The sequence below is a fragment of the Dipodomys merriami genome, unplaced genomic scaffold (assembly GCF_024711535.1).
Source record: "Dipodomys merriami isolate MVZ:Mamm:240054 unplaced genomic scaffold, mDipMer1.0.p SCAF_121, whole genome shotgun sequence".
NCBI classification, from domain to species: domain Eukaryota; kingdom Metazoa; phylum Chordata; class Mammalia; order Rodentia; family Heteromyidae; genus Dipodomys; species Dipodomys merriami.
The window spans coordinates 65,367-91,957 of NW_027202505.1; the positions used below are offsets into that span (position 1 = coordinate 65,367).

General features: G+C 41.6%; 1 protein-coding gene across 3 annotated transcripts in view; it reads right to left on the bottom strand.

The window, feature by feature from the left end:
• Positions 1-26,591, bottom strand: part of LOC138823612 (microtubule-associated serine/threonine-protein kinase 2) — a 125,284-nt gene that overhangs the window by 41,151 nt on the left and 57,542 nt on the right. For 2 of the 3 annotated variants that reach the window (XM_070017008.1, XM_070017009.1), the window contains exon 5: positions 7,055-7,146. In XM_070017008.1, the coding sequence (XP_069873109.1) occupies positions 7,055-7,146 (92 nt within the window). Of the gene's footprint in view, positions 1-7,054; positions 7,147-22,845; positions 23,041-25,671; positions 25,919-26,591 lie in introns of those variants that run through there. The other variant, XM_070017010.1, reaches the window with a different exon arrangement.

Below are 26,591 nucleotides of genomic sequence, written 5' to 3' on the forward strand. Positions count from 1 at the left end.
TTTCACCGTGAATATTAAGGGGAAATTCTCTTTTGATTCCACCAGGGGGAAGAAAACAACCATTCTGAAAGAATCATAGTATTCTGTTCTCAATCCTCAGAGAAACTATTTTATTGGAGGTTATAATCTGTTGGGAAAGGAAATAACCAATTCCAGATGCTTGTGGACCTCCTATACCAACTAAAAGGAAACAGGGAATATAAAACAGGCAAACTAGTTCCCAACCCAGACTAATTATAAGACTAATTATAGAACTAAAGAATGCCTCTCCTCTTCCTACATATCACCATTACATTACTTAAGACTTATTTACAATGGTTAAATAATACACTACATTGTATCCACAAAAAATTATAAGGCATGCTAAAGACAAAAATAGAATTTCATGCTGGGTGCCAGTGGCTCATGCCTGTAATCCTAGCTAGTCAGGAGGCTGAGATCTGAGGATCATGGCTCAAAGCCCACCTGGGCAGGAAAGTCTGTCCAGAAAGTCTGTCCGTGAGACTCTTATCTCCAATAAACCACTCAGAAAACCAGAAGTGGCACTGTAACTCAAGTGGTAGAGTACTGGCCTTGAGCTAAAGAACTGAGGGAGAGGGCTGGGAAGGTGTCTCAGTGGTAGAGCGCTTGCCTTGCATGCTTAAGGCCCTGGGTTCAATTCCTCAGCACCACATAAGCAAAAAGAAAAAAGCTGGAAGTGGCACTGTGGCTCAAGTGGTAGAGCGCTAGCCTTGAGCTGAAGAGCTGAGGGACAGTGCCCAGGCCCAGAGTTCAAGCCCCATGACCAACAAAAAAAGGAATTTCATGAGACATAGCAAGCACCAGGTCCAGAGTCATATGTAGTAGGAAGGTTGGAATTATTAGATTCGAATTTTTTTAAATGTATGACTAATTCTAAGAGTATTAATGAAAAAAATAGACATCTTATAAGAAGATGGACAATGGAAGAGGTCAAGTAGAAACTAAATAAATCCTAAGAATCAAAAGGAAATGCTTAATATATAAAAAGGCTGTGGCTCATGCCTATAAAGCTACTCAGAAGGCCAAGATCTAAGGATTGCACTTTGAAGCCAGCCTGGGCAGAAAAATCCCTGTAAGACTCTTATCTCCAATTAACCATTCAAAAATTGGAAGTTGAGCTGTGTGTGGCTCAAGTGGCAGTATACTAGCCTTGAGCACAACGAGGCTCAGAGACATTGCCCAGACCCAGAGTTCAAGTCCCAGGACCGGGAAAGAAAGACACTAAGCTCTAACCCTGGTTTTAGCTAACATAAATAAACAAATGAATAAACAAATCTTGTTCAAAATCTAGGTAAGCAAGACAACAGTGGAGTGACATATTAAGAGAAAAACACCAACTTAGAATTCTTTACCTTGTGAAATTATTCTTCAAAAGTAAAAGAGAAGACCTTTTCAAACCAAAAAGTAGGGAACTAAAGGCCAACAAACTTCCTTGCAAGAAATGTTAAAAGAAGTTCAGAAAGAAGGATTAAATGTGGGCTGGAAGGTGGTAGAGTGCTTGCCTCGCATGTGTGAGGCCCTGGGTTCAATTCCTCAGCACCACATAAGCAGAAAAAGCCAGAAGTGGCGCTGTGGCTCAAGTGGTAGAGCGCTAGCCTTGAGCTGAAGAGCTGAGGGACAGCGCCCAGGCCCAGAGTTCAAGCCCCATGACCAACAAAAAAAAAAAAAAAGAAGGATAAACGGATAAACGTAGAGATGAGAAACCAAATGCCACGTAAAGAAAAAAGGGATGAGTGAAGAGAAAATAAACTGTATTATTATTCTAAATGCATGGGTAAGTTTGTTCAAAATAATAGTAGCAACAATGTATATATAAATAAATATGTACATCTAAGTGAAATGAGTAACAAAAGTGATATAGAGGTCCAGAGGAGGACTATATATTAAGCATAAGTGGTATAGTGGTAGTTGATCCCAGGTGCTCATGGCTCCTGCCTATAATCCTAGTTCCTCAGGAGGCTGAGATCTGAGGATCACAGTATAATGCCAGCCCAGGCTGGAAAGTCCATGAGACTCTAATCTCCAATTAACAACTAGAAAAACAAGCCGGGCGCAGGTGGCTCACGCCTGTAATCCTAGCTACTCAAGAGGCTGAGATCTGAGGATTGCGGTTCAAATCCAGCCAGGGGAAGGAAACTCCGTGAAACTCTTATCTCCAATAAACCACCAGAAAACTGGAAGTGGTGCTGTAGCTCAAGTGGTAGAGCGCTAGCCTTGAGCTGAAGAGCTGAGGGACAGCGCTAAGGCCCAGAGTTCATGGCCCACAACTGACCAAAAAAAAAACCCAAAAAACCAACAACTAGAAAAACAGAAGTGGAGCTGTGGTTCAAGGGGAAGAATGTTAGCCTTGAGCAAATCAGGGACAATGCCAAGGCCAGGGTCAAACCCTAAGACCAGAACAAAAAAGAGGTGAGAGGAATATAGTGATAGCTGAAAACAGATTTAGACTTTTAGACTTTTTTTTTTTTTGGGGGGGGGGTGGTTCCGGTCGTGGGGCCTGAACTCTGGGCCTGAGCGCTGTCCCTCAGCTCTTCAGCTCAAAGCTAACACTCTACCACTTGAGCTACAGCGCCACTTCCGGCTTTTTTTTTTTTTTTTTTTTTTTTTGCTTATGTGGTGCTAAGGAATCAAATCCAGGGCCTCACGCATGCAAGGCAAGCACTCTACCACTGAGCCACCTTCCCAGCCCCAGATTTAGACTTTTGTAAATTTATGTAACAAATTCTAGGTCTCTCTCCTTTCTGTCTTTCATACACACACACACACACATACACACACACTCTCTCTCTCTCTCTCTCTCTCTCTCTCTCTCTCTGTAACAAATGTATGACTCTGGTGAAGATTCTGATAATGAAGCCAAGAAGCTCACAGTGTATCTATTCCTCATTCAGTTTTTTTTTTGTTTTGGTTTTTTTTTGGTCAGTTGTGGAGCTTGAATTCAGGGCCTAGGTGCTATCCTTGAGCTTTTTCACTCAAGGCTATTGCTCTACCACTTTGAGCCACAATGCCACTCCGGTCTTCCGGTGGTTAATTGGAGATAAGTGTCATGCACTTTCCTGCCTGGGTTGGCTTTGAACCATGATCCTCATATCTCAGCCTCCTGAGTAGCTAGGATTACGGATGTGAGCTACGCGGAGCCCAGTCCTTTTTCAGTTTAGCTGTTAAAATAAAACTCACCTAAAAAACATATATCTGTGTGTGTGTGTGTGTGTGTGTGTGTGTGTGTGTGTGTGTGTGTGTGTGTGTGTGTGTGTGTGTATGCATGTATACATATATGCATGTATATATATGCAAAAATATAAACATACATAAGTTTTATATATATATATATATATATATACATATACACACACACACACATATACACACACACATACAGAGACAGACAGAAAGCACCTCAGTGCCCCCCCCCACCTCTCTACCAACTCATAGCTGGGTGCTGGTACTCATATCTATAATCTTAACTGAGGATCTGAGGAGGCTGAGATCTGGGGATCATGGTTCAAAGGCAGCCCAGGCAGGAAAGTCAGTGAAACTCTTTTTTTCTTTTGGGTTGGTTGTGGGGCCTGAACGCTGGCCCTGGGCGCTGTCGCTCAGCTCTTCAACTCAAGGGTAGAGCTCTACCACTTGAGCCACAATACCACTTCGGGCTTTTTCTGCTTATGTGGTGCTAAGGAATCGAACCCAGGGCCTCATGCGTGCAAGGCAAGCACTCTACCACTGAGCTACCTTCCCAGCCCAAGTCAGTGAGACTCTTATCTCCAATAAACCACCAGAAAACCAGAAGTGGTGCTATTAAAAAAAAAATCAATTCAAAAGGTCTAGGAAATTTTCATTTACAGAATAGTTGACTAAATGCCTAATGGACTAATCTTACTGATGCTGTAATCTGTTTATATAGCTATTTAATAGGGCTTTGAGCTATATGAAATAAATAAACCTATTTTCAAATTACCAAACCTTATATTATTCAACAGATTCAACACTTAAAACTGAAGACAAAAAGAAAAAAGAAAAAAGAAAACAACTGAAGCTGACAGGTCTTTACTTTTTTGGTCAGTCATAGGCCTTGAACTCTGGACCTGGGTACTGTCCCTCAGTTCTTCAGCTCAAGGCGAAAGCTCTACCACTTGAGCCACAGCGCCACTTCCTGTTTTCTGGTGGTCTATTGGGGTTAAGATTTGTCTCACACACTTTTCCTACCCAGGCTGGCTTTGGACCACGATCCTCAGATCTCAGCCTCTTGAGTAGCTAGGATTACAGGGGTGAGCCACCAACGCCCAGAGCTTAGCTGATAGATCTTAAAATAACTTACAGATACAAATTTCAGAATGTGAAGTTTTGAGAATGTAATATAATGTCAAGTTTGAACTATATAGGACAATTGGTGCTGCTTTTCTCATCAGTTGAAGTATTGTCTACAGAAACAGACTGGGCTTTTATTTTAATTCTTCCCATTTGGATTTTCTGCAGTGATTTGGTGACAGATGATGATTATTATAATATTTATGAAGTACAAACTATGCTACACATATTAGCTCAAAAAGTTGAAGTCCAGGGGCTGGGAAGGTGGCTCAGTGGTAGAGCGCTTGCTTTGCAATATATGAGGTCCTGGGTTCGATTCCCCAGCACCACATAAGCAAAAAAGAAAAAAGCCGGAAGTGGCGCTGTGGCTCAGGTGGTAGAATGCTAGCCTTGAGCTGAAGAGCTGAGGAACAGCACCCAGGCCCAGAGTTCAGGCCCTACAACCGGACCCAAAAAAAAAAAAAAAAAAAGTTGAAGTCCAGAGATTTAGAAAGGCTGAAAAGGCCAGGTGGTATTCTCAATCAAAGCCACTTTAGTCCCAAACTCTGCCAAGAATCTAGAGAGATAATCATCTGACTTAGAAGCAGCCAGTAGTAATTACTGCCTAGTACTCACATTACAGTTGTGAAACTATATACAAAGCCTAAACAAGCTAAATTTATTTCTATATTACGAAAAGTCAGGGTTAGACATATGCTAATCTAACAAAATGGCAGTATTAGCGTTTGAATTCAGACCTCAAGCTTGCTAAGAAGGCGCTCTTACTGCTGAGCCATACCTCAAGCCCTTTTTGGCCTGGGTTAGGTTGAAATAGGGTCTTGCTTCAGCATGTCCTAAACCCTGATCTGCCTATTTTATGCTTCCCCCTGTAGCTTAGATGACAAATGCATACCATGGCACCTAGCTATTGGTTAAAAAGGGGTCATATGAATCTTTTCCTTAGGCTGGCCTTGAACCATCATCCTCTAGGCTTAGCCTCCTGAATAGCTAGGATTACTGTCATAAGCTATTGTATCTAACTCTTAGAAGTTTTAGGGTAGGAGGAGCTATCTGAACTAAGTCAGAACCCCAGTCAACTTTTCAGAAGAAAGCATGTATGCATGCAAGACCTTTGCTTTAAAGGCCAAATAGGTCTTTAAATTCCTGGATGTCCTGTGTTATTGGTGGGGTTTTCTTACTTTGTCTTTTTTTTTTTTTGCAATACTGGGGATTGAATGCAGGGCAAGCACTCTACCACTTGAGGTATGCCCACAGCCCTTGGGGATTGCTGCTAATATGACAGCTAATGTCTGAGATGAAACTCTTCTCCCAAAGACAGCTAAGTTTCAGAGTCTACAGACTTTTAGGGTCATGAAAAAACTCACATGACTTTACTCCATTCCTTCAAATACTAAGTAAAATGAGCAAAAACACAAATCCAAGAGGGCCAAACCTGTCTTAATCAGCTTGATGCATACCTATTTCCCAGCTTTGATAAACCCTTTTTATAGCCAAAAAAATCAATAAGACAGATCTAGGCCTAGTACAATAGTATCTATGGATTACCAATCTCTGGTTTATAATTACTGCTGTGCACATTGTAGCAATGAACAGTGTGGTAGTGGCAGTCCTTCAGTAAAACTGTCTTGCTCCCATGGAATGCAAGGATATGTATACAGACTAAAATACATGGCTAACTCAAATGAGAACACTATTCCTTCTTTGGGAAGTAGTCCATGCCTGGGTCAATGCAAATCCCATAATTTGTATATGTTCCTGTCAGAAAAAAACATTTCAGTCCTTATCCTGTCTGTAGAAGCCTATTCTATATGGAACAAGTCTGAAGTCATGAAGTCATGAGCTTCAATCCCAATATGTAAAATGTCAATATAAACAATGATTCCACTTATTTTTGTTTCTATGAGTCTTGTGAAACTGAAAATTCTGTGAGCCCTGATCCTTGGACATGGTAGAACAAAATATATAAGGCCCAAGGCAATGAGCACTAGAACACACTACAATCAAGGCCAGGGTCTAGGATATACACCTGACCTCAAGCTATATTAAAAGGATCACTGAGGGCCTAGGAAGATGGCTCAGTGGTAGAGTGCTTGCCTAGCATGCATGTGGCCCTGGGTTCAATTCCTTAGCACCACATAAGCAGAAAAAGCCGGAAGTGGTGCTGTGGCTCAAGTGGCAGGGTGCTAGCCTTGCACTGCAGAGCTGAGGGACAGTGCCCAGGCCCAGAGTTCAGTCCCCACAACCAACAGGGAAAAAAAAAAAAAAAGGAACGTTGAGAGGGCAAGGAAAGAAATAACTAAGAGTCAAAAGTATGCTGAGCTGGGCACCTTGGTTCATGCCTGTAATCCTAACTACTCAGGAGGCTGAGATCTGAGGATCGCAGTTCAAAGCCAGCCTGGGCAGGAAAGTCCATGAGACGCTTATCTCCAATAAACCACTCAGAAAACCAGAAGTGGTGCTGTGGCTCAAGTAGTAGAGAGCTCACCTTGAGCTGAAGAGCTGAGGGACAGCACCCAGGCCCAGAGTTTAAGTCCCTCCACCAACCAAAAAAAAAAAGTATGCTAAACACAATCTCATATAGAAAGCAAGAAAGCCCATGAACTATGTATGCTTCAGTCAGACCAGTGATATGACAATATAATACTAAATCCACATAAAGTGAGAAGGAGCAAAGAAATTTGTACTCTGTGTACACTCTTTCATTCAACCTTAATTGGCAAACACTCACCTGTGTGGCCATGGAGTGGGGAGTGCGGTCGTGGTAGTGTAGGTGATGTATTAGAGGTCATAATCAAGCTCTTGCGGTTACTTGTCCGACAACTGCAATAAAATAACATCAATTAAAAATAAAAGGCCACATCACAGGTCCAGAGACAGTGACTAGTTATGGAAGAATGAAGGGACATTGTTCTTTGGGCTAAGTAGTATAAGCTTAATTGAATCACCAACTACTGTTTGCACAAGTTAAGATTCCACAATTTAGTATGTTCTACTTTGGAATAACTTTTGTAGCTGCCTTGACATTTGTATGTCATTACATGCTTCCAATGTTTAGGTTTACTGTCTAGAGAAAAATAAGGATCTTTGCTTGTCACCATGCACTAACATCAATTCAAGGTGTATCAAAGACCTCAACATCAGACCCAAAACTCTAAAATTACTGTGAGAGAGTAGGAGAATTAATTTATAGGTACAGGCAGGAACTTCCTGAATACAGTCCTAGGAGCACAACAGATATGAGAGAGACTTGACAAGTGGGACTACATTAAAGTAAAAAGTTTCTGTACATGGGGCTGGGAAGGTGGCTCAGTGGTAGAGCGCTTGCCTTGCATGCCTGAGGCCCTGGGTTCGATCCCTCAGCACCACATAAGCAAAAAGAAAAAAGCCGGAAGTGGCACTGTGGCTCAAGTGGTAGAGCACTAGCCTTGAGCTGAAGAGCTGAGGGACAGCACCCAGGCCCAGAGTTCAGGCCCCACGACCAGACCTCCCCCCCAAAAAAAAGTTTCTGTACAGCTAAGGACATAGTTACTAAACTATAAAGCCAACTAGTTGAGAAAAAGATCTTTACCAGCAATACATCAGATAAAGGCCTAATATCCAATAGACAGAAGGAGCTCAAAAAACTAACCCCTCCCAAATGTAAGTACTTAGCTCAATAATCTGAGGATTACATACAATTACATGCATCTATATAACATCCCAAATAACAAACAGAACATTTCTATTTCTATTTTTATTATTAGAAATAAAAGAAAAGGGACACCCTTATGTCCCTTTCTAGGCATCATCCTACATTCAATTACTTCTTCTATTAACATATAATTGTTTGTTGTTGGGTTTTATAAACACAATTAATTATACATTATGTACTTGGCTTCTTTTGTTCAATCCAAGGTCTGTATAAGCCTTCTTCTTCTTTTTTTTTTTTGTCGATCATGGGGCTTGAACTCTGGGCTTGGGCGCTGTCCTTGCACTCTTCAGCTCAAGACCAGGTCTCTACCACTTGAGCCACAGCGCCACTTTCCTAGTGGATTATTGGAGATAAGAGTCTCATGGACTTTTCTGTCTTGGCTGGCTTTGAACCGTGATCCTCAGATCTCAGCCTCCTGAGTAGCTAGGATTACAGGCATGAGCCACCAGTGGTGCCCAGCTTGTATGAGCCTTCTTGAGATGTTTATTTACTTAATTTTATGACAAGGTAAAGTTTCCCTGTGTTTCCTCCTGTCACCAGCTACTCATTTTCTACTCTTTTTACCTAGTTGGTTCCTTCTTTCCTGATATCTATCTGAAACATTATTTCTTACATACCTCTGCTCCTTAAATGATATTTTTTTTAATAGTTTCACAGTTTAAAGAGCCTGTAGAGTTGATAAAACCCAGCTCTTTATTGCTAGCTCTGTGTTCTGTCCTGTTTTCGTTTTTCCGGCCAGTCCTGGGACTTGTACTCAGAGCCTGGGCACTGTCCCTGAGCTTCTTTTTTTTTTGGGGGGGGGGTCCGGTCGTGGGGCCTGAACTCTGGGCCTGGGCGCTGTCCCTCAGCTCTTCAGCACAAGGCTAGCACTCTACCACTTGAGCCACAGCGCCACTTACGGCTTTTTTCTTTTTTTGCTTATGTGGTGCTGAGGAATCGAACCCAGGGCCTCATGCATGCAAGGCAAGCGCTCCACCACTGAGCCAACTTCCCAGCCCCTTCCCTGAGCTTCATTTTGCTCAAGGCTAGCACTCTAGTACTTGAGTCATAGTGCCACTTCCGGCTCTTTCTGTTTATGTGCTACTGAGGAATCAAACCTAGAGCCTCATGCATGCTAGGCAAGCACTCTACCACTAAGGCACATTCTCAGCCCTGTGTTCTATCCTTTGAGTGCAAGACTCATACCCAAGTGACTGTTTGACATCTCCACTTGAATATTGAAATGGCTCCTTAAATATGACATTTCAAAAACAAAGTTTTTCCATTTTCTCCAAAGTCTGTTTCCAGTCTTGTCCCCTGTACAAGCTATCTGCAACAAAGTACCCTTCAAAATATAAACCAGGCCAGGCGCTGGTGGCTCACACCTGTAATCCTAATTACTCAGGAAACTGGATTCTGAGGATTATGATTCGAAGTGAGCCTGGTCCATAAGACTCTTATCTCCAATTAACCACCTAAAAACCAGAACTGGGGCTTTGGCTCATAGCTGTAGAACACCAGCCTTGAGCAAGAAAGTTCAGGGACAAAGCCCAGGTTGTGAGTTCAAGCCCATGACCTACAAAACAACAACAAAAAAGTTAAAGCAGCATGATAAGACACACTTGTAATTTCATCATTTGGGAGGCTAAAGCAAGAAGATTACAAGTTTGAGGCTGGTCTAGGTGACAAAGTAAGACCTTGTTTCAAAAATACATCTGGATGAATATAAACTAAAGAAAAACATTAGACATGGTAAAGACATTAAACATAAATCTCATGTTTCTATTCCTTAAAAAAAATTTTTTTTGTATGTGTGCCAGTCTTGAGGCTTAAACTCAGGGTCTTGGTGCTGTCTCAGGGGTATTTTTCCCCCTCAAGAACAGTGCCTAGCTCTGGGAAGGTGGTTCAGTGGTACAGTGCTTGCCTTGCATGCATGAGGCCCTGGGTTCGATTCCTCAGAACCAGATAAACAGAAAAAGCCGGAAGTGGCACTGTGGCTCAAGTGATAGAGCACTTGCCTTGAGCTGAAGAGCTGAGGGAGACAGCACCCAGGCCCAGAGTTCAAGCCCCACAACCAAAAAAAGAAAGAACAGTGCTTAGGCCCTAAGTTCAACTGTAGAATCTACACAAAAAACAAAAACAAAAACTTTTTAATGGTAAAATCATTTGAAAAATCCTTATATGATCCTAACACTCAGGAAGCTGAGGTAGGAAGACATGTGTGAGTTTAAAGGCCAGCCTGGGCTATAAAGCAAGATTCTCTCTCAAAAAACACAAACACAACAAAAGCACAACAAAAAGGCTCTTATATTAAATATGACATTATCTGAAGGTAAACTGTAACAACTTAAATTTTTATTGTACTACAAACTTAAACAACTTCACAGGGCTATTGTTGAGCCCCGTGAATTAACTGAAAGTCCCCAACTCTGAATCTGTGCCCTTTGATCTGAGCTATTCTCTACTGCAGTAAACTTCGCAATAATCATGGGCTCCAAGAAAGACTAGAGTCACAGATAAGCAATCTTGTGTAGAAGTCAAAGACATTGCTCAAACAAGCAATGTCTTATCATCTTAAAGTAAACAGCCAAAAAATCCAGAAGACTACTTTGTTCCTGTTCTGTTCTAGTAATAAAGTAATAATTTCTCAGACTCCCTCCAAAGACAGAGTGGGCTAATGATCAATCATACCATCTAATGACTTGGGAATGGTTCAACTATGCATACCTTTCTTACTTATCACTGCCCCAATTCTCCCTATTTAACCTGAAGCCAATGTCTGTACCTCTGAAGACAGCTGAAAATATACTGAAGTGCTGTCTTTCCTTGGTTGCCATTTAAATCTCCTTTACTATGTCTCTTTATTTAGCATACAGGGGAAAGTGGCTGAACCTAACTTGGGACTACTGGACTTCAGGCCTGGAATCTAAAGACTGGGTTTTATTATTATTTGGTTTGGATTTCTATCACCTCTCCAGCCATACTGGCCCCGCTTTTCTAACCACAAGCCAAGCATGTCACTGCCTGAGGGTTACTACAATGGATGTTGCTTTTGCCTATGTCTCCCCTAGAGAGACTCAGGGCTTGCTCCCTTCCTTCTTTCATGTCTTTGCTCAATGCAATCTCTGTGAATTTTCTGCTGACTATTCTTTTTTTTTTTGTCAGTTGTGGGGTTTGAACTCTGGGCCTGGCCACTGTCCTTGAGCTCTTCAGCACAAGGCAAGCGTTCCCATTACTTGAACCACAGTGACACTTCTGGTTTTCTGGTGGTTAAGGGAAGATAAGAGTCTCATGGACTTTCCTGCCTGGGTTGGTTTTGAACTGCGATCCTCAGATCTCAGCCTCCTGAGTAGTTAGGATTACAGATGTGAGCCACTGGTGCCTGACTTTCCCCTAACCACTCTACTTAAAACTAACCCACTCCTAGCCTCTATATCCTCTTCTTTCCACAGAATTTACTATCCTAACACAATAAATATTTTGTACATCCCTTTTTCTTTCTTTCTTTGTCTCTCTTACTGTTAGAATCTACTCCAAGATGGTTAAGATTCTTAAAAAGCTCTGTCTGCCCTTTTTTCCCCCATTTCCCCCCTCCCCCTCCCCCCCCAAAAAAAGGTTGTGGGGCTTTAACTCAGGGCCTGGGCATTGTCCTTGAACTTCTTTGTGCTCAAGGTTAGCATTCTACTACCTGAGCCACAGAGCAACTTACTTTATCTGCTTTTTTTACTCTTGCATTCCACGAAGTCTAGAATACTGCCAAGTTCTCGATAAATTTTTATTTTAAAAAATGAATGGATGAGTATAATTAGCTATAAGGACAGATGTCTGTGTGCCATATGTAAGATATACCAAACTATTATACCTATAGTTATTGTGTACGAAAGTGAAAATCCCTTGAAACATTAGAGACAGCTAACTGATTGTTGACAGATTAATCTATCTTAAACTTTATTTTAAACTTCATTTGCCATGATCTCACTTAAAATTTAAAATAAAATGCAAAAGACTAAATAAAGATCATATTTCTAGGCCACATGCTTTTTTTACAAAGGTACACATAATCTCACTTGGCAATCTGTAACAGCTGCCAGGAGGAGATAAAAGGTCAGACACTGTGGTGCAGATGACATGACTCAGCTGAGGTCCAAAACAAGGAACTGGCTAATTTTCCCCTTTCAACAGGCTCCAGTCATTTCTCCCAGCATCTAATTGTGTGTATGCATGATTTTTTTTTTTCTGGTACTAGGGTTTGAACTCAAGAGTTTTACTGTTGCTAGGCAAGTATTCTACCCTCCAACATATCTTAATTCTTTCATATTTTTCATCTGAAAGCACTGAGTGCCTGCAGAGTCAAGTATACTAACTCAGCTTATGGGAAATAAAACGGGGTACCCCAAGTTGATGTTCCAGTGCCAATTGTCAAGACTGTCAGAGTGAAATGTGGTATTTCCTTTTACATGCCTCACAGTGGCCATAGCAGGAGCAAGTGCTCAGACATACTGTGCAATCGCCACAACACTGAACTGTGGCCATATTTGGAGAGCATTGTTTCTCAGACTTCAAAAATTTCTTCCTCCAATAACTAACAGGCACTCAGAAAATCTAATCCCTTTAAGAACTATTTTAAATTTATTTAGGAACTGTGCTTTCCAGTTTGAAACAGGGTCTGATTGCAGATCCCTTAAGCCTTTCCAATTTCCCAGTGCCAAAGGACCAACTGCTTTTCCTACTTTGTGCCTTCGGTGACTGACTAGCACTTGGCAACTTCTAAAATTTAGAATGATTAAGAGGCCACTTCTGTCTCATTAAGTTAGAGAATCTAGTGCAATTTAAGGTCAAGCATTTCTAAATATTACTTCAAAAAATAACCATAAAAAATAACCAAGATGATGCCTGTGTTAAGACCAAGAGGTGAGGGGTTTGGCATGGTAGTTTACATTTGAAATCCTAAATACTTGGGAAGTTGAGATTGAGAAGACTGCAGATCAAGACCACCTCAGGCAAAAAGTTATTGCCCTCATCTCAATCAATAAGCCAGGTGTGGTGGCATGTACCTATAGTCTCAGCTATTGCACGAAGAATATATAGGAAGATTTCAGGTCTGAAGCTGGAACTGGACAAAAACTTGAGACCCTATCAAAAAAGTAGCTAAACCAAATGAGAAATGGCTCAAGCGGTAGACCACCGACAAAGTGAAGTAGAAGGACTTGAGTTCAAACCATAGTCATAAAAAGGAAAAATAAAAAAAGAGATGTTAATATGGGAAAAATACACATTTCCTTATTCTTTTAAAATGTACAGTTCAGTAGGTCTTTTAGCATATGCACAAGATTGTGTAATCATCACCACTATCTAATTCCAGTTGATTTCCATTCCATCCTATAAAAACCAACCACTAAAGCACTTGCTGTGTCCATGGATTTACCTGCTCTGGGTATTTCACAGAAGTGGAATCATACATTATATGACTTTTATGTCTGTTCTCTTTCACTTAATATACACTTTCAGTTTCATTCATGTTATACTATAGCATACATCAGTATTTCATTCCTCTCAACAGCCAAATTACTCCATTATATGGATATATTGTCTCTAACCAAAGACATAAGACTCTCATAAGTTGATTAAACATCTTAATCACTACTATATTTCGGTTATTATAGATGCTTCTGCTATGAACATTGTATACGATATTGGACTTTCTAGCCAGTGCAATATGAAAAAGAAAATAAAGGCATCTGATAAGAAAATAAAAAGTTTAATTGGCTGGGTACAGGTAGCTCATAACTGTAATCCTAGCTACTAAAGAGACTGAGATCTGAGAATCACGGTTCAAAGCCAGCCTGGGCAGTTAAGTCCGAGACTCTTATCTCCAATAAACCACCAGAAAACTGGAAGTGGCACGTGGCTCAAGTGGTAGAGCACTTGCCTTGAGCTGAAGAGCTGAGGGACAATGCCCAGGCCCAGAGTTCAAGCCCCATAATTTAAAAAAAAAAAAAAAAAAAAGGCTGGATGCCAGTGACTCACTCCTGTAATCCTAGCTACTCGGGAGGCTGAGATCTGGGAAATGTAGTTCAAAGCCAGCCTGGGCAGGAAAGTCTGTGAGACCTTATCTCCAATAAACTTCTAGAAAACAGGAAGTAGTGCTATGGCTCAAGAGGTAGACCACTTGCCTTGCAGCTGAAGAGTGCAGGGACAGCGGCCAAGCCCAGAGATCAAGCCTCACCACACACACACACACACACACACACACACACACACACACACACACACACACACACACACACACACACACACACACACACACACACACACACACACACACACACACACACACACACACACACACACACACACAAATTGTTATTAACAGGCACAATGATCTCATATTAAAAAGTTGCAAGAAGTACAAGTTGTCATGTCGAAAACGAACTTTACAACTTTGGTGGTGGGGGGGGATTAGGTGAGAGGGTAGGGGGAGGCTGGGAAGGGATGGGAAGGGGAAACAAAGGAGGAGGCTACAATGCTTGATAAGAAATGTACTCATTACCTTGCCCATGTAATTGTAACCCCTCTGTACAGTATTTTCACAATTAAAAAAAAAAAAGTTGCAAGGAATTTTTTTTTCTTTTTTGTGGGTTGTGGGGCTTGAACTCTGGACCTGGGCGTTATCCCTGCACTCTTCAGCTCAAGATGAGCGATCTACCGCTTGAGCCACAGCGCCACTTCCAGTTTTCGAGTGGTTTATTGGCGATAGAGTCTCACGGACATTCCTGCCCTTTCCTGCCCGGGCTGACTTTGAACTGTGATCCTCAGATCTCAGCATCCTGAGTAGCTAGGATTACAGGCGTAAGCACAATTTAAAAAGTTTAAGCATCAATTTACTTCTCCATGCCAGGTACAAACAACTAAAAAATGAGATTAAAGCTAGGTGCCAGTGGCTCTTGCCTGTAATCCCAGCTACTCAGGAAGATCTGAGGATCACAGTTCAAAGCCAACATGGGTAAAAAAAAGTCCATGAGACACTTATCAGAAGTGGAGCTGTGGCTCAAGACGTAAAGGGATAACCTTGAGGAAAGGAAAAAAAGAAAAGCTCAAGGACAGCGCCCAGGCTCTAAGTTCAAGTGCCAGGACCAGAAAAAAAAAAAAAAAAAAAAAAAAGAATGAATGAATGAATGAATTCAATCTCAGGCACCCAGGCTCTAAGTTCAAGTGCCAGGACCAGAAAAAAAAAATAAATGAATGAATGAATGAATGAATTCAATCTCAGGAGAAAATATAGTGGTTTGTGTCAATAATACTAGATATTCCAAAAGTAGAGATGGTATAGGATACTGGTTCAAGGCCAGCCCAGGAAAAGTTTTAAAAAAAAAATCCAGTTAGGGCTTACGCACAGTGGTTCATTCCTATAATCCTAGCTACTTGGAAACTGGAGATCAAGAAGACTGGGATTCCAAGTTAACTCAGGCAAAAAGTTTGCAAGACTTCCATCTCAATCATAAGCCAGACCATGTATAGTACAGGACTATGGTCTCAGCTACAAGGGAAGACCATAGGTAGGAAGATAAAAGTCTGAGGCCAGTCCAGGCAAAAATGCAAGACCTTACCTTAAAAGAGCTGAGAGTAGCTCACACCGGTAATCCTAGCTATTCAGGAGGCTGAGATCTGAGGATCGCTGTTCAAAGCCAGCCTGGGCAGGAGAGATCGTGAGACTCCTATCTCCAATAAACCACCAGAAAACCGGAAGTGGCGCTGTAGCTCAAGTGGTAGAGGGCTCGCCTGGAGCTGAAGAGCTGAGGGACAGCGCCCAGGCCCAGAGTTCAAGCCCCACGACCGACAAAAAAAAAAAAAAAGATCCAAGACAGTGCAAGCAAAAAAGCACATTTGTTTGCAGACCATCCAGTAAAAGGCCCATGTCTGTCTCCCAACTACCTAGAGAAGCACAAATAGGAGGATGGAGGTGAAGGCTGGCCCAGGCATAAAGTAAAATCTTATCTCAAAAATAACCAATGCTGGGCGCTGGTGGCTCACGCCTGTAATCCTAGCTACTCAGGAGGCTGAGATCTAAGGATCTCGGTTCAAAGCCAGCCTGGGCAGGAAAGTCAGTGGTCTGTGAAACTCTTTTTTTTTTTGGTCGGCCGTGAGGCTTGAACTCTGGGCCTGGGCACTGTCCCTCAGCTCTTCAGCTCCAGGCGAGCCCTCTACCACTTGAGCTACAGCACCACTTCCGGTTTTCTGGTGGTTTATTGGAGATAGGAGTCTCATGATCTCTCCTGCCCAGGCTGGCTTTGAACCGCGATCCTCAGATCTCAGCCTCCTGAGTAGCTAGGATTACTGGCGTGAGCCACCAGCGCCCGGCTGTCTGTGAGACTCTTATCTCCAATAAACCACTCGAAAACCGAAAGTGGCGCTGTGGCTCAAGTAGTAGAGCGCTGGCCTTGAGCTGAAGAGCACAGGGACAACACACAAGCCTAGAGTTCCAGCCCCATGACGGACCAAAAAAAAAACAAAATAATAATAATAATAACCAATGCAGGGGCTGGGAAGTTGGCTCAGTGGTAGAGCGCTTGCCTTGCATGCATGAGGCCCTGGGTTCAATTCCTTAGCACTACCTAAGCAGAAAAAAGCCAGTAGTGGCACTGTAGCTCAAGTGATAGAATGCTAGCCTTGAGCTGAAGAGCTGAGGGACAGCATCCAGGTCCAGAGTTCAGGCCCCACAGCTGACCAAAAAAAAAAAAAAAAAAATTAGAAAATGCTTGGAACTAGGCACTGGTGGATTATGCCTACAACTCTAGCTATTAAGGAGGCTAATGGAGGATCATGGTTCAAAGTTAGTAGAGCAAAATGTCTCCAAAGTTGCCAGCAGGAAGGTAGGCTAGAAGTGTGGTTCAAGTGCCAGGGTACAGGTTGATCAAGCAAGCTGAACAAGCACGGGTCCTGAGTTCAAACTCCGCTACTAGCAAAAGAATAAGAAAAAGGAGGAGGAAAAAAATGCTTGGTGTACAGTAAATGCTCAGTAGATGCTACCTATTTTATTCTTTATTTCATTTCTAAAACTTCTCTAAAACAAAGTAATTCTTATTATGTTGTGTTCCACTAGGTTTATTTAACATGTTAATTAGCCAACTAATGATCTCTGAGAACAGTAAAATGAGCTCAAATATTAGGAATAGTGACTTCTCTACTCCCCATCATGAAAGAGAAAAAAGAGGCTAGATTTACTCTTATGCCTTTAAGACCAACAAAAATCAGCCAGGAGTGGAACATGATTGTAGTTCCAACTAGTTGGGAGGCTGAGACAGAAGGATCACTTGAACCTAGGAGTTTAAATTCCACCTAGGCAACACAGCAAGATATTATGTAAAATAATTAGGCACTGCTGGGTGCTGGTGGTTTATGCCCATAATCCTAGCTACTCAAGAAGATAGAAGTTCAAAGCCAGCCGGGCGCTGGTGGCTCATGCCTGTAATCCTAGCTACTCAGGAGGCTGAGATCTGAGGATCTCGGTTCAAAGCCAGCCCGGGCAGGAGAGACCATGAGACTCCTATCTCTAATAAACCACCAGAAAACCAGAAGTGGCGCTGTAGCACAAGTGGTAGAGCACTCGCCTTGAGCTGAAGAGCTGAGGGACAGCGCCCAGGCCCAGAGTTCAAGCCCCATGACCGACCAAAAAAAAAAAAAAAAGAAGTTCAAAGCCAGTCCAGGCAGACAAATCTGAGAAACTTTTTTTTTCTTTTTCTCATTTCCTTCCTTCCTTCTTTATTATAAAGGTGATGTACAAATGGGTTACAGTTACATAAGTCAGGTAAAGAATACATTTCCTTTTTGCCCCAATAGTGGTATTAAAAAAAAAAATGTTGGCTGGGAATGTGGCTTAGTGGTAAAGTGCTTGCCTAGCATACATGAAGCCCCAGGTTTGATTCCTCAGTACCATCTCAACAAAAAAGCCCAAAGTGGCGCTGTGGCTCAAGTAGTAGAGCACTAGCTTTGAGTAAAAGAAGCTCAAGGGCAGTGCTCAGGCCCTGAGTTCAAGCCCCAGGACTGATGGGGGGCGGGGAGGGAAATTAGAGCATGCACACAGCAGGACCCCAAGCTCAAAACCTAGGATCACCCGGAAAAAAAAAAAAAAAAGGAATGTTAGAAAGAAAACATATAAAATAAAAAATAAGCCCTTAAGATGACACCAGCTTACTGTGTTGCCTAGGAAGCAACACAAAAAGAGGGCTTACAAGAAAAGCCCATCAGCCTCAGTTGAGAGGCCAGAATGGAGAATTTGAGGCTAAGGCGGCTAAAGTTTGCAAGGGAGAATACTAGAGAAAAGAAGGCTATACAGGAAGAACTCCAAATAACCCTCAGGGATTACTCAAAGTACCAATCAGCACATATGGATAAGGAAATTGTCAAAGGAACAAGCAAGTGGTACACTCGCCAGAACAGTTCATTTTCTCAACACCCGGACTGGAAAAAATACCCAAGCATCAAGTAGAGTATTGAAAAGTACTGCCTTAGTAAAAAGGTTCTGGTGACCAGACAAATGCTAAAACTAATCCTCGAGGATCAAACTGCTTCCAAATAATATTAAGACTGCTTCCCATAATATTAAGACTCTTAAGGATATGAAAATATTCTGCAAACAGGCTACTACTGAACTAGTATTTTACATAGGGCAGATAGAGAAAAAGAAAGGAGTGAAACATTAATGCAGTGACCAAATATGTGAACTACAGAAAAGGAAATAAAAAAGATAAAAATTTAACAAGTTTTCCTGCTTGATGCTGCAAGACATTGCTCCAAAACCACAGACATGAAGAGACACTACTACTTCAAGACATGTACCAAAACTGGACACACTTTAGGCTGTGTGTAATACTCAATTCACTACTTTCCTCAGCCTCATACACCAAGGCTGATACTTCTGGAAGGGAGCCTTCAGCTAAGAGTTAGCCTCTGACATTTTCCTATGTTGCTCTAACACTGTCTCAAGCTGTCTGTAGAATTTCAGCTATCACATCTAATTATGTTACCTAAATCTGAATTCTACAAGAGGCAACTTAAAAGATGCTTTTGAGCAGGGTGATGAGGGCTTATGCCTATAATCCTAGCTACTCAGGAGGCTGAGATCTAAGAATCACAATTCGAAGCCAGCATGGGCAGGAAAGTCCATGAGATTCATATCTCCAATAAACTACCAAAAATCGGGTAGTTCTATAGCTCAAGTGGTAGAGCATTAGCCTTGCACAAGAAAAGCTCTAGGATAGTACCCAAACCCTGAGCTCAAGCCCCATAACTAGAGAAAGAAAAAGAAAAAAGAAGAAAAAAAGAAAAGAAAGATACTTTTGCTGGGCCCATGAATTAAGAAAAAGCTAGAAATGCCCAATTTGTATTTGTGTTCTTTAAGTTACTTTACATCACTTTGGGATGTAAAAGATTGAATAGGAACATATCCAATAAACATCCTGGGACAGAAGGCAAACTACCCCTCCAACAGGCAATATCGAACAGGCAATATTTTCTTTTTTTTTAATTTTTATTTATTTTTTATTGTGAAAATACTGTACAATTACAATTACAATTACATGGGCAAGATAATGAGTACATTTCTTATCAAGCATTGTAGCCTCCTCCTTTGTTTCCCCTTCCCATCCCTTCCCATCCTCCCCCCAACCCCCCATGAACAGGCAGTATGTTCTGTGGCAAAAAACAAAACTGCTCCTTCCCTTGCTGGACACCAGCAGCTCACGCCTGTAATCCTAGCTAGTCAGGAGGCTGAGATTTGAGGATCGAGATTCAAAGCCAGCCTGGGCAGGAAAGTCCATGAGATTCTTTTTTTTTTTTTTTTTTTTTTTTTTTGGGGGGGGTCCGGTCGTGGGGCCTGAACTCTGGGCCTGGGCGCTGTCTCTCAGCTCTTCAGCTGTAGACTAGTGCTCTACCACTTGAGCCACAGCACCACTTCCGGCTTTTTGCTTTTTGTTTATGTGGTGCTGAGGAATCGAACCCAGGGCCTCAGGCATGCAAGGCAAGTGCTCTACCACTGAGCCACCTTCCCAGCCCCCTCTTTTTTTTTTGGCGGGGGGGGGGGGGGTCCGGTCATGGGGCCTGAACTCTGGGCCTGGGCGCTGTCCCTCAGCTCTTCATTTCAAGGCTAGCGCTCTACCACTTGAGCCACAGTGCCACTTCCGGCTTTTATCTTATGTGGTGCTGAGGAATTGAACCCAGGGCCTCATGCATGCAAGGCAAGCGCTCTGCCACTGAGCCACCTTCCCAGCCCAAGTCCATGAGATTTTTTTTTTTTTTTTTTTTTGTCGGTCGTGGGGCTTGAACTCTGGGCCTGGGCGTTGTCCCTCAGCTCTTCAGCTCAAGGCGAGCGCTCTACCACTTGAGCTACAGCGCCACTTCCAGTTTTCTGGTGTTTTATTGGAGATAGGAGTCTCACGGTCTCTCCTGCCCAGGCTGGCTTTGAACCGCGATCCTCAGATCTCAGCCTCCTGAGTAGCTAGGATTACAGGCATGAGCCACCAGCGCCCGGCAGTCCATGAGATTTTTATCTCCCATAAACCACCAGAAAACTGGAAGTGGTGCTGTGGCTCAAGTGGTAGAGCTGAAGAGCTCAAGGACAGTGGTCAGGCCCATAGTTCAAGCCCCCAAACTGACAAAACAACAACAATAACAACAAAACCTGCTCTTTTCCTCAAGTAAAAGTAGTAACTTCCTTCAGAACTCTCCCAGAGTCTAAGACTCAATTAATGATCAACCAAGCCATACCAGAGACCAGGGACAGTTTTAATTATGTACCTCCTTTCACTCTTTCTGAAGATGATTCAAGTGCTGTCCTCCCATGGCCATGACTGCCATGTAATAAATCTCCTATCTCTGCCTTTCACCATGTCTCTTTATTTTGGAATATGGTAGGACCTAACAGGAGATTCTTGGAGTTTGGCCTGATGTACAAAAACCTGGTTTCAATTCTACTTAACTAAAGTTTTCCAACTCCCCCAGTCCTGGGCCTTGAACTCAGGGCTTGGGCACTGTCCCTGAGCATTCTATCACTTTGAGCCACAGCACCACTTCCCATTTTCTGGTGGTTGACTGGAGATAAGATCTCACAGACTTTACTGTCTGGGCTGTCTTTGAACCACAATCCTCAGATCTCTGCCTCCTGTGTAGCTAGGATTTCAGGGGTGAGCCATTTTGTTCAGTACTTTACCACTTGAGCTAGAGCTCCACTTCTAGCTTTTTGGGTAGCTAACTGAAAACAAGAGTCTCACAGACTTTCCTACTTAGACCAGCTTTGAACTCATAATCCTCTGATCCCAGGCTCCTGAAGAGCTAGGATTACAAGCATGAGTCTCTAGCACCTGGCCACACCTTCCTTGTCTACAAAACCATTTTTTAAAATTGGATTCTGAGGTATGTTAGTTCTTCCTGAACAAACACTTCAGTCTAATCTCTGCTTATTATCTCCTTCATTCTCAACCTCTGAAAGTTGGGTTGCCCCAGAACTCAATTCTTTGATACTTCTTCCCTTCTATCATTAGTCACTCACTGCATGAACAGATAAATCTATATCATTTATATGATCTTAACTCCTAATTATGTATCTGTAACCCAGACATATATGTATCTCACTCCATGGATTACTATCTCTTGCAGTTTTCCCATTTCTGTTAGGGTTACTCAAATTTTCTAGCTGTTCAACCACAAATCTTTAGCCATCTTAAATCTTATTCTCAAACCCTATATATAATTCACCAACACATCCTATCAACTCTACTTCATTCAACTCTACTACATTCCCAAACCCAATCACTTCTTACACTTGTACCACCAGAGGTTCAAACAATCATTGTCTCTAACCTAGATTATGCCAGTAGACTTCTAACTTCAACCAGAGTGACCTATTAGTGATTACATTCATTCTTCTGCATTAAGTCCTCCAAAAGCTATTCATCCTACCCTTCATAAAAACTAAAATCTTTATAATGGCTTTTCAAGTTCTACTTAATGTAGCTCTACACTAACTCATCAGACATTATTTCCTACTACTCACCACCTAACTTATTACACTAGTTTTAGAGAACTTTACAGTTGTACAAATGACATCTGAAAAAAGATACTAGATCAGACCCTTGGCACCAAATGATACCTCCACTTGGAATACTCTTTCTCCAAATATCTTTGTGATGGGCCTTCAAGTATTTTCAAATTTGTCAACTTACCACTGAGGACTTCTCTGGCTACCTCGTATGAAATGTCAACTCCTGGCCCTCACACTCACTTCCCCTACTTCCCCTTTGGTATTTTTCTCAGTAGTACTGCTGGCCATCTGTTCTACTTTTACTCATTGTTTGTCTCCCTCCACTAAACTTAAGTTCCATGAGGACAGGAATCACTTTGTGGTTCCTACTTGTCTCCCACAAATAAAACCACGCATAGAAAATAGTACATAGACAATGTTGAATATATGAAAAGGAAAGCAGATAGAAATAGAACTATTTAATCAATTGAAACAAATCACTTAAGCCTGCTTGGATTCAAATTTGCATGTATAAAATGTGGAGTCTGAACTTAATTAACCTTTACATATCTGTGTCACACTATGAGTAGTCACAGGTCACAGGGTTGTCCAGTAGTTAAGATGGGCACACAATTATTTTAGTATTAGTATGCTACTGTATGTGCTCCCAAAATTTTGAATAAAGCAAAGATCTATTAATTTAATATACTCTTCTCTGTGACAGGACTGACTCCTAATTATTTCTCTCCATTATTAAGGACTTGAGATATAAACTTTATGCATGAAGCCAGAAGCAATTGTCAACATACATTCACTTCATATCAGGATTCCTTACCTCCACTGCAGTGTACGGCTGGAACAGGGACTGCCAGGACTGCTGTGGGCTTGTGGGTTCAAGAAAAAGACAAGAGGAGAGGTAGCCAGAACACAATCAGCACTAAATGGGACTTTAGTGAAGGAGAGAGCTGGAGCAGATGAGGGTAAGAACATGTGCTGGTTTACATCGGCTCCTCGACAAAGAGCAGAGATTCTGACAAGGTACCACAGTAGGAAAGAAATAGGAGATCAGTGATCATTTCTCAATTCAAAAGCAACATTTAAAATGGGTTAGTTTAGGCAAAAGCTCAAGAAACATTAAGTGGTCAAAAACCATTCAGTATTTTAATACTCAATATTCCACATCTGTACCCTTGTTCGTAAAAAAAATAAGTATAGAGAATGAACTATCCACCCAATTAATTTTTTTTTTAAATTAAGTTTTGGCTAGTCTAAGTTTGTTTGTTTGGGTTTTTTTTGTTAGTCGTGGGGCTTGAGCTCTGGGCTTGAGTGCTGTCCCTGCATTCTTCAGCTCAAGGCGGGTGCTCTACTGCTTGAGCCACAGAACCACTTCCAGTTTTCTAGTGGTTTATTGGAGATAAGAGTCTCATGGACTTTCCTGCCTGGGCTGGCTTTGAACTGGGATCCTCAGCTCTCATCCTCCTGAGTAGCTAGAATTACAGGTGTGATAGTCTAAGGATTTAGAATTGGCTCTGAGGCAAACTATTTTTAAATTTTATTTTATTGTAAAGATGCTGTGGGGGGGGTTATAATTACATGAGTAGGGTAATGAGTAATTTCTTGTCAAGCATTGTTACCCCTCCTTTGTTTTTCTCCTACTATCCCTTCCCTTCCTTGCCTCTCTGACTTTTCCCCGCCCCAAGCCAAAAATGTTATTACAACAATATTATTACTGTAGTAACCAACAGGTAGTATTTCATGTTTGATAAATAAAACTGCCTAAAGACAGACATGAGGCCACAAAAGGCTAACTGTCCTCAAAAGCTTACAAATTATTGGGGCTGGGAAGGTGGCTCAGTGGTAGAGCGCTTGCCTTGTATGCCTGAGGCCCTGGGTTCGATTCCTCAGCACCACATAAGCAAAAAGAAAAAAGCCGGAAGTGGCGCTGTGGCTCAAGTGGTAGAGTGCTAGCCTTGAGTGAAGAGCTGAGGGACAGCGCCCAGGCCCAGAGTTCAGGCCCTACGACCAGACCCAAAAAAAAAAAAAAAAAAAAAGTTTGCAAATTATTATATCAACAATGACTAATATAGTTTACTTTCCCCTAATGAGTATGTGAAACAATGTCTTTTAATTTGTGTGATAAATTTTGTTTTTAAATTTTTGAGACAGGTTCTCACTAAGTTGCGAAAGCTAGCTTCAAATTTGTGATCTTCTAACTATCTCAGCCTCCTGAATAGCTGGAACACAACATTAAACTTGCCAGGCTTAAATTTTAACATATTAACATAAGGTTTAGCCAATTTGAGAAATATATTATTAGGATTATAAAAGTCTGTGAAAACCAAATCTCACCTTCCTATTGTTCCTAATTACCACTGGGAAAACTAGTTATACAATGGGGTAGAATCTAAAAGGATTCTTTGAAAAACAAAAGGTGATTAATAAACTCTTTACAAGTGTCTCAGGGGTACTTTCCAAATTCAGTCACTAAAACAGATATAAGGTTTTTCAATACAATATACTAACATTCAAAGAATATGATTGTTGACCACTTAGATTTTCTTAAGCTTACAAACACCACTACAATTTTTAAAAATATCTTTCATAGTTTGTACACTAAGGGATTTCAATTCAACATGTCAATTTATGTGTATAATGCATCTTGATCACTGTCACCACTTTCACAAACTCTATTTTAAAATTCCAACTTTGCTAACAACTCATGTTTAATGATTACTTTCATTGATGAGGCTTCTTTTTCATGGTCTTTTATCTTTTTTGTTTGGAAATAAATAAAATGTTTTAAAAGTATGCCGGTAGGCCATTTATACTTCAAACAAATACTATTTTTCACTGTTGGGTAGAATTAGTACAGTGAGAATTGAAGCTCCTGAAGGGCGTCAACCCAAGGGAAGCCACTGTTTAAGTTAGAATAAGCTGTGTTATCTGGGTAAGAACTGATAACCAGGAAAAACATCTGAAGTGCACTCCTTATTGCTCGGGTAGTTAAGTAAAGGCAGATAACAAGGTAGAAGGGATTCTAGGACTTTTCTTTCTCTGATCTCTAATTTTCTGATCAGTTATCTCAGTACTTCTTCATTAAATAAATCTGAGCTGTTCTTGGAAGAGATGACCAGGAGGAAGCTTTCTCTTAGAAATCCGCACCTAATAAAGCATGTTTCTGTCTTAGTCAATACAGAAACAAAATTTAAGGCACATCCTAAATCACCCTAGCTTGGAACTGCAAGGGAGGTCTGAGGTTCTAAGCTGAAATATAAAAGGCTGAAGTGCAATACCTTTTCCCATCAAAGAAGAAGGTATTTTTTCATTTCCATCTCTTTCTCACATTCCTGGATTCTAGCTGCAGCTTTGACACTAACTTTAAAATTTGCTTTCAAGGCAAGGGAAAAACTATCTTCATTGTTAACCCAGTATCCCAAGCACCTAGGAATTCCTAAAATTACATCCAACTCAGTTTCCAGAATTGGAAACCACAGGTCCCTGGCAGGGACAAATGTTGTGACCTTGAATTACTAAAGTCCGATCAGTCTTCTTCCTGCCAAGAATCTCAAGACACTGAGGCCAAGCAAATGAAGTTGTTAATTGGCATTAGTTTGTTTCCTGGCATCTGCCAGTTTCAAGTCAGAGACCCCAGCCTCCTTACTGAATCCGCAGGCACGGTGCTCCCAGTCTTTCTCTCCTTCGTTTCATCATTCTCCTGGCTATTCAAGTCTGTCCTTTCACACTGCAGTCTTGCCAAGAACTCTCTCACACAAGGGGCATATAAGCCAAAAAAAAAAAAATTACAAAGGCTCCCCAAACTTATGGGGAGCATTACGGAACTTTTTTTCAAAAAAGATGATATTCAGAATCCCCCCCCAAAGAGACCTGGAGGCAGCAGTGAGGACAGTGAGAAGTTCCAGATCCCAAGTGAATCAGCTGTCCTCTGATCTGCTTGACATCATTCACACTCTGCCTGCAACAAATCAGAGGCCCAGAGAGCACCTTGTTCTCTCATCAGTGACAAGCACCAAACTCCCTCCCCCACAAATCAGTTGCAACCTCCCACTCAAGAGAGTTGGCAAGCAGAGAAGGCTCTGGCAGAAAATGAACATACCAACTTGAAAACTCACACTGTGTCAGAAATACTACTAACCCAGGAGACTTGGGCTAGGCTTTAGCAGCTGTTTCAGTTGAGCAGAGGATTGGAAGAAAGCCTCCTACAGATGCCAAATTGGTAAATTAATGAGCTAAGAATAAGTGGGTATTTCTACATTATTTGTTTTCAAACCTAGGCCCAGTGGGAGATGACAGGACTTTATTTAGCTAGGGTTCAAAGCATAGTCATTATTGAAATTCTGATTCTGATCAGTTTAAGTAATCTTCAAAGTTGGCATCATTTTGATTCAATGTCTATTATTCAATAATTGAAATTACTTCAATAATCAATAAGCACTCAATAATCTCATGGGAGAAAAGTTATAAAAAGAAAGCTAAGAAAACAAGCCATGCCAGGCGCTGTTGGCTCACGCCTGTATGCCTAGCTACTCAGGAGGCTGAGATCTGAGGGTCATGGTTCAAAGC